The following is an 8,430-nucleotide window of genomic DNA, read 5'->3' as shown; positions in this document are numbered from 1 at the left end:
CCAAAAATATGGAAAAAGAAATGAAAAGACGCGTTTTGTCCTGTTATCAATAGTCCAAAGCGAAAAAGAAAAACGCGTCTATAATACCTCCCCCGACGGTTTTGGTCGTGCTTTAGCAATCGTCCCCGGTAATAAAGTATCACAATTTGTTAATTAAAATTGTCCAAAATGTATGTATTTTAAAGAGAAATGTAATTAAGTGCTCGTTTGAAAGTAAATAAGGATATTTCTTTGTAGTATAACAATAAAAATTTTACGCAGTTTTCGATAGCAGCTACTACACTTTTTTTTTTGTCCTAAGAAGTACAACAGTGCCAAATAGCATCCACAAAAAAAAAACGAACAAGAACAAGCATTTTATCAGGTGAGCGTGGCTGTGAATGTGCGTGCTGCTACATATCCTACTTGTAGGCCTTTACAATGGCCATAGTAAAATTTTATTATCAGTTATTTGTATGCAATATTTTACTTTTGGCAACTCTGTTCGATCGTCATCGTGTCGTGATCACGGGCGTTAAAAAACGAGCAATGATCGGCTGATGGTGGTCCGCAAACGCATTGCAAAGGAGTATTGTTAGAGTACTTCAACATGAAGAAAATGGAACACGTAATCCAACAATTTTTGCAGGGTAAATGAAAAACAGCGGCGACAACTGCCTATCACATTTCACGTGTACGAAAATTTCACGACACCTGCTTCTCAAGTCTCCCAATGATCCAGAGCTTTCCCGTGAGAATTGAGCGTGAGCCGAAGCTGTAAAACTCACTGGAAGACGGCAATTGATATATAAGTATTATATATATGGGTTCATCATAGGACCTTGGTGAATGCAGTCGTACTGAAATTCAAGCTTCGACAAATATTGACGAATTTGATGCGCATAAGCCACAAACGGGTACAACACAGAGTACTGTAGATCTGGAAGTTAATGTAGAAGTGCTGTAGAGCTCGCATTTTCCAATTTGCCCTTTAAGAAATGATCTCAGTGCCTATGATATTGGACTGTTTGTACAAAAGGCTGCAACTGATGGGATAAACTCAACTCCTGGAATACAAACGAAGATTTGGAATCCTCCTGAAGGCTACAGTTTTCCTTCATCGAGCCCTAGAAATTTGAAGTTTCAACGCTCTTGGCTCCAAAAATACCAATGGCTTGCGTATTCAGCAATAGAAGACAGTGGATATTTCAAATACTGTGTCTTATTTTGTGCTAGATCGGGAGGAGTCGGTTGTCAAAATCTTGGTCAGTTAGTTACAACTCCATTTAAAAATTTGAAAAAAGCACTGCACACTTTCGAAAAGCACAGTTCATTAGAATACCACAAAAAAAGTCTGTTGCAATGGTCTTTCGAGAATGGGAATCGAAGAAGGGAAGGCTTTACCCATTGATTTACAACTGTCGAATAAATAATATGACTTTCTGAAAGAAAGTAAACTACGTATGATCCCAATTATTGAAACAGTTATCCTGTGTGGCCGACAAGGTCTTGCTCTCAGAGGTTTCAGAGATACGGGAAGAATAGCTGAAGATGAGCCGGTGACGAACGATGGAAACTTCCGAGCTATCTTGTGATATCGAGCCAAAACTGATTAGGAGTTGAAAAAACATCTGAGTAATTCGCCAAAGAATGCTATGTACATAAGCAACCGTATCCAGAATGAAATAATCAACATTTGTCACCGACTGATCATGAATTACAACATCGATCGAGTGAACAAATCGATGGGCTTTTCTCTTCTGCGAGATGACACGCCAGACATTGCAGGAGTAGAACAAAGTTCAATTTGCATTCGGTACTTGGATAAACACGGGGGCAAGTTCATCATTCACGAAGATTTTTTGTGTTTCATTCCTATCAGCGATTTCACTGGAAAGGGAATAGGAACTCCCTACCTCGATTTCCTAAAATCTTCTGGACTGGATTGCACGTATTTCTTTGGACAAGGATATGACGGTGCGAAAGCGGTTAGCGGAGAATTCCAAGGAGCTCAAGCTGCCGTCAGAAAAAGTTATCCACTCACGCTTTACTTCCATTGTGCTGCTCACAGCTTCAATTTGGCGGTCAGCTCTGCATGCAATATAACAGCAATCAAAAACTGTTTGGGAACTCTAGAGAATATTCATACTTTTTTCATCTATCCTAAACGCCAAAATGCTCTTCAAGATGCGATCAATGAAAATGAACATCTTTTCGTAAGTCGATTAAAGAAACTAAAAATTTTTTGTAAAACCAGATGGGTAGAACAACACGAGTCTGTCGCAACTTATCTGAAGTTGCAACCAGCAATAATTCGCGCTCTTGAAGTGATTTCTACCACTTGGAAAGACCCAACTACTTCATCTGGAGCTTTTTAACTGCTTTCAGCTATAAAAATCGCAAATTTTCATATATCCATGCATATTTTGGGCTCGGTGCATTCTCTCACTTTGTCTCTGAGTCGAGTACTTCAGACAGAAAATCAAGATCTTGCCGAGAAGAAGAGAAAACGCCAAAGAGGAGTTCGAACAAATTTTCAAAACCGTGAAGGAAATTAGCGGGGAATACGAGTTTGAATTGCGAAAGCCAAGGATTGCGTCGAAACAGACCCATCGTTCCAAAGTGCAAACTGACTTAGTAGAAGACTATTTCTGTATAACAATCTACATACCATACATTGATTATTTTCTGACACAACTGCATGATCGATTTTTGAATCACCGCAATACTTTATCATATTTCGCTTGGCTTTTCCCTAACAAAATGGCAATTTTCGAAGAAGAGTTCTGCGCTCAACTATTTCAACATTACAGTTCAATTTTACACGATAATTCCCGTGAAATCTGGGTGGACGAAGTACAATTGTGGCGGAAACGCATTGCCGGACTAAACATCAAAAACTATTGTTTACTCTATAGTTTGGCAGCTTAAATAGAAGTTATGTTGCGAATAGAGTGGAAGGCAGTGGACTAGGCAGTCGAATGTCATATAATGAAGGAATGGTGTTCGGAGTTTTTTCAAAGTTAAAAAAAAAAATGATAAAAGCTTTAATATAAATAAAACTATTGTTTTAATAACAACAAAAACGCCTTATAAATTCTATATACATAAATTCGTAAGGATTATCTCACTTTAAAATTTGAGTTAGATAATCTAAAGTTTTTTTTTGAAACTGAGTCGAGAACTGTGCGTGTGAATGTGCGAATTTTCACCGATCAGCTGTTACCCTGCAAAAATCGTGTCATGGTTCAATTATGTACAGGTTGGCTCATCTCATCAGCTGATTTTATTTATGTCATTACTGTATATAGTTGAACCATGAATCGTGTGACCAAAAACGCACACAGCCACACGAATTTTTGACAGGGGTATTGTGAAATATCATTTTCATTTTCGTGTGGAAAAAAATTTTCAGCGAGTCCGCCATTTTCCGCGAATTGAGCTGCAGGCCTAAGCTAATTTTGGAGCCTTAAACTAAATTAAATTAAAATAACTTAGCGATGTTGGATGTAGGTGTTTGGAAAGTGAATTTAATATGTTTTTATGTTTGTAGTTGTACAATATTACAAATTCTAATATTTTCCAGAAAACAATTGTTGCACTTCGTGCACGTCTCCAACAAATGGAATCAACAACATAATACGCTTCGTTGCCTGGAATTCGAGCACAAATGGAAAACCTCAACAGGCCAGATTATCCTCTACAACAACCAGGTTACATGGGTCAAATGATGCCACCAACACAACCTGGACAGGCGCCGATGCCCAGTCAACCACCCAAACCTGCACCTGTTACTGGTAAATATCAACAGCCGCAACAGTATGATCAAGCCCAAGGCCGTTTAGATCCCGATCAGATGCCAAATCCGATAATAAAATAGCGCTGGTGGTGCTTTTATTACTAATGAACAGGGTTTATTACCACCATTAGTGACCACAAAGTATGTGGTAGAAGATCAGGGTAACTCCTCGCCACGTTACGTTAGGTATCGCTATTCGAAATTAATGTTTTGTTTGGCAATTACATTGATCTTTCTTCTTTGCAGGCCCTCTTTGTATTGCATACCTGCAACAGCTGATTTATTAAAAACAACAGCTTTGTCCATTACACTTACCGTCTAACCAATGGCACGAACGGTTGAGGGTGAATATGAGCCACCCATTGTAAATTTTGTTGAATTGGGTCCAATTAGATGTAATCGTTGCAAGGCCCATATGCAATTTGTAGATGCTGGTCGTCGTTACCAATGTCTTATGTGTAAAGTAACAACAGATGGTAAAAAAAAATCTTTCACTTTTAATTGTTTTCATTGATCCATATTTTTTCTCAACAGTGCCAACTGTATATTTGCAACATTTGGGCCACACCGGACGGCGTGTCGATAAATATGAACGTGCTGAACTTGTATTGGGTACATATGAGTTTTTGTGTTAAAAATGTGTGGGTACCGATAGCTCTCAAGGTAAACCTCAACTCATATCCAACATCAATCTCTCGCAATCAATTGTGGACGCTGTACGCACTACATTGGGTCCACGCAGTATGGACAAGCATATTGTTGATTCCAGTGGTAAGGCCACAATTTGAAATGATGGTGCAACCATTATGAAACTATTGGATATTGTGCATCCAGCCGTTAAACTCTAATCGACATCGCCAAATCTCAAGATGCTGAGGTAAGTTTTTTGTTATATGAGAATATGTAGAATAAAAATGTTTCTCTTATCAGGTCGGCGATAGCACCTATTCAGTAGTACTTTAAGCATGTGAAATCTTAAAACAAGTTAAGCCATATGTTGAGGAAGGCGTGCATGCACGTATCATCATTAAAGCTATACGTAAAGCATTACAATTATGCATGATAAAATATGACATGGCTGTACATGTCGAAGCGCCAATCAAAGGAACAACAAAGTGCTTTATTGGAAAAATGCTCTGCCACAGCAATGTCCAATAGTATCAAAAAATTGTTGATGCTGAATGGCGTCTCCTGTACAATAAACTAGGTAAGTAAGGCGCCAATTTTGTGTTTTCTAAACTACCAATTAGTGATGTTGCTACACAGTATCTTGCAGATCGTGATATGTTCTGTGCTGTTCATGTACCAGAAGAAGATTGGAAACGTAGAATGAAAGCTTGTGGTGGAGCTGTTTTGACTACAGCTAATGATATTAATTCAAGTGTTTTGGGTCAATGTGATTACTTTGAAGAACGTCAGGTTGGTGGTGAACGTTTCAACATTTTCCAAGGTTTGATAATGGGTTTGACATTAATTTCACTTTCATAGTTTATAATTATTTAAAGGTTGCGTTAATGCTAGAACATATACATTGATTTTACGTGGCGGTGCCGAACAACTTTTGGAAGAAACTGAGCTTCGTTACATGATGCTATAATGATTGTGCGGCGGACTCGTTCAGTGTAATGTGTAATGGCGACCCCAAGTTCCTCGTGGAAATAGGGGGTGGGGCGGGATGGCTTAGAAGGTTTAAAGTCATGATATTAATCGTTCCCGAGATGGTTGTTGTTGTTGTAGCAATGCTTCGCCCCACCTAATAGGTGCGACCGATCACAAATTGTCATCAATATCCTCTAACGGGAGTCCAAGGAAACTTGCTGTTTCAACAGGGGTGGAGCATAATGAAAGGGGTGTTGGAGGCGTTGGTTCCACATTACAATTAAAGAGATGGTTGGTGTCATGTGGACTTATTGCAAGCGGGGCATACATTTTGTATGTTGGGGTTGATTCTGGATAGGTAAGAGTTTAACCTTTTACAGTATCAAGTACGAAGTTGAGCTAGAGTGACTCGCTTTTCCCTGGGGAGTATGCGGTCCTCTTCCGCAAGTTTTGGGTACTGTTCTTTAAGTACTGGATTCCCCGGGCAATTCCTAGCATAAAGGTCCGACGCCTGTTTGTGGAGTTCACTGAGGACCTGCATGTGTTTTTTGCGTCATACGGCTGAGTTCTCAGGTGTCGTATTTCCTCATAATGCTTACGGGAATGACTCTTTAAGCCCCAAGCGGTGTTGGATCAACAATCAGATGTCTTATGGGATGCCCAGTTTTCTGGGTATTCTACAGAAACTGTGTGGTTAGCATTTCATTTCTTTCCCTTATTGGGAGTTTTCTCGCTTTATTGTGAAGGTGGTGTTCCGAGGACATAAGAAGGCAGCCCGTAGCGGTTTTGGGGGCAGCATTTTGACAGGCCTGTATTTTCTTCCAGTGAGTAACCTTTAGGCTTGGCGACCATATCGGAGACGCGTACCATGCAAACGTCTATATTTACCCCAAGTACTGCCGATTTATCGAATTATATTTAATATTTGTTACAGCTCTGGATTTTCGTTACAATTGCTAGTGCATGCTCTCCAAAATGTAGATCCTGATCGAAAGTCACACCCAAGATTTTAGGGTGTAAGACAGTCGGTAGGGTAATGTCATATGGTCAACATTTGGCGCGGCCATGTTTTAAATAAGGTCACCGATGATTTGGTTGGTGACAATATCAGGTTTCGCGAGGCGACAAAACTGGAGAGATTGGGGAGATAGCTGTTTATTTTATTACAAAGCTCATCGATGTAGGAAACAATAGCATAGGCGTAGAATCAATAGTGACTCCTGTTGGTAACGGTAGCTATTGATATGTAGAAGATAAATAGAAGTTTGAATATGAGTTTTTTTAAGTTATTGCAAAAAAGTTTTGAGGATTTTTAATATCTTACGAGGTACCTTCGTACATGTTTCTAAGAATGAAGAATGAGACTTATTCAAACTCAATTTTCACCACGACAAAGCCGCTGAGACTTCGCTATACTTTAACATACAAAACTTTACCCCATTTTAGCACAACTATCATTTTTTGATTTTATTAAATTTTATAAAATGTTTCTTCGTCTACAGTTCCATTTCCGTATTGGATCGTAAATATGGCTTTCGCATTTTCTCCATCAATAACTGTGACAAGGTGGAAGAAATCTATGGGCGTAAATCGCAACATATCCTGGTCGAGCGTTTCTTCAATAGCTCTCTAGTGGTGATGGTGACAGCAGAGAAACTCAACTGTTTACAAATGTTACACTTCAAAAAGAATCAAAATATCTGCCATTGCGTCTGCGGCTCAAATACCCACAGTATATGAATGAATCGAACGCACCCAATTGTCTGCCTAACGGATAGTATACATATTCATCAAATCGAAAATATTGCACCAAACGAACTGGGTCTGAATACTGAAACAGTACACATAACTGCTGCCACCGACACAACGGTCACCTCAACTTCGCCGAGTAGCGGCTCGTCCGACTATCTATCGAAGACAGTATAATCATATCTTTTGCCAACACAGGTTAGCGATGTGCTTGCACAGGAAAAGATTTCAATTGGAAAACGAAAACCAATTAAGCGAGTTTATGTTATTATTAAAGTACTTACTTCTTTTTTATATGAACTGTATTAATTTAAGTTACAATTTCATGTACATATATTATAAAGTATGTCGTGGTACGATTGCTGTTGGAATTAGATTTGAAACCAATCAATACTTCTGCTAAGGGTTGCAGAATTATTGCTGGAATGGTTAGATTTAGAACAATAATAAGTCTGACTCAATTACTAGTCGTACATTTTTAAGTTCACCAATTACGACAGCAATCTGATTCCACGACACCTTTGAATATTCTTGATCTGAAAAAAAAGTAAACCTAATCTAAATTTCTACTAAGCTTTAAATTGTAGATTATTCAAATAGATAGAGTTTTTTCTAAAGCTTAAAATTATTTTCTGCTCGCTTAGAAAAGATTTCAATTGGAAAACAAAAACCAATTAAGCGAGTTTATTTATTATTAAAGTACTTACTTCTTTTTTATATGAACTGTATTAATATAAGTTCCAATTTCATGTACATATATAATAATATTGAAAATAATAAATATTGAAAATTCAATTTTTTTGGTTCATATTTTATTCATATGGCTGCTCCAGGTAAAGTAAATCTGCAGGTAAAATTAATGTTAAATGGCGGTTATATAAATGGTAAAACCGCAGTAAAATTGCTTGTCAAATGACTCGAAAATGTAGAGTGAAATGACTGAAGAAATGACCGCCATTTGACGAGCATTGTGCCGTGTGTGAGCAGAACAGTGCTATGCTCACATCCTATAAGTGGGAGCGGAATGCACGATCACATTAATAGGAACGAAACGGAAAATTTGGTCACAAAAGTTCATCACGCCCATGCAAACGTGACAATTAATATAACCGCTGCAGAAAGTCACAACGACCGTAAAATGACTAGTCAAATGACGTGGAGCGTTTTTGCAAGGTAGTTGCGCTACTTGGTAAAATTTACAATGTCAAAAACTCACTTGAAGCACTCGATATTTGTAATGAGGATGCGTTTCCAATTCCCTACAAGAAACGCTGATAGTTTTACTAATACACTCACACTTGTAA

General features: G+C 38.4%; 1 protein-coding gene across 3 annotated transcripts; it reads left to right on the top strand.

Annotated features, from left to right (window-relative positions):
* The first annotated feature begins 3,331 nt into the window (after positions 1-3,331).
* LOC137250908 (T-complex protein 1 subunit eta-like) lies at positions 3,332-7,915 on the top strand. Of its 3 annotated transcripts, none has more exons than XR_010953115.1 (8): positions 3,332-3,488; positions 3,566-3,964; positions 4,025-4,254; positions 4,313-4,549; positions 4,709-4,985; positions 5,045-5,228; positions 5,284-5,735; positions 6,880-7,915. XR_010953115.1 is itself a non-coding variant. In XM_067784624.1 (8 exons), the coding sequence occupies exons 6-7, from the start codon at positions 5,063-5,065 to the stop codon at positions 5,373-5,375; spliced, it is 258 nt and encodes an 85-aa protein (XP_067640725.1). In that variant the 5' UTR covers positions 3,334-3,488; positions 3,566-3,964; positions 4,025-4,254; positions 4,313-4,655; positions 4,709-4,985; positions 5,055-5,062; the 3' UTR covers positions 5,376-5,735; positions 6,880-7,912. The 3 variants fall into 3 exon arrangements, 2 of the variants coding, with proteins under 2 accessions (XP_067640725.1, XP_067640714.1); XM_067784624.1 differs by having other exon boundaries at positions 3,334-3,488; positions 4,313-4,655; positions 5,055-5,228; positions 6,880-7,912; XM_067784613.1 differs by having other exon boundaries at positions 3,334-3,488; positions 4,313-4,655; positions 6,880-7,911.
* The last annotated feature ends 515 nt before the right edge of the window (positions 7,916-8,430 follow it).

The sequence above is a fragment of the Eurosta solidaginis genome, chromosome 1 (genome assembly GCF_040869045.1).
Source record: "Eurosta solidaginis isolate ZX-2024a chromosome 1, ASM4086904v1, whole genome shotgun sequence".
NCBI lineage: Eukaryota > Metazoa > Arthropoda > Insecta > Diptera > Tephritidae > Eurosta > Eurosta solidaginis.
Note: the sequence above shows the minus strand (reverse complement) of the source record. Positions and strands in the feature narration are given on the sequence as shown.

Coding starts and splice junctions, on each gene's coding strand:
- LOC137250908 (XM_067784624.1), top strand. CDS start 5,063: ATGTTCTGTGCTGTTCATGTACCAGAAGAAGATTGGAAACGTAGAATG. Junction 5,229..5,283: donor ACGTTTCAACATTTTCCAAG/GTTTGATAATGG, acceptor AATTATTTAAAG/GTTGCGTTAATGCTAGAACA.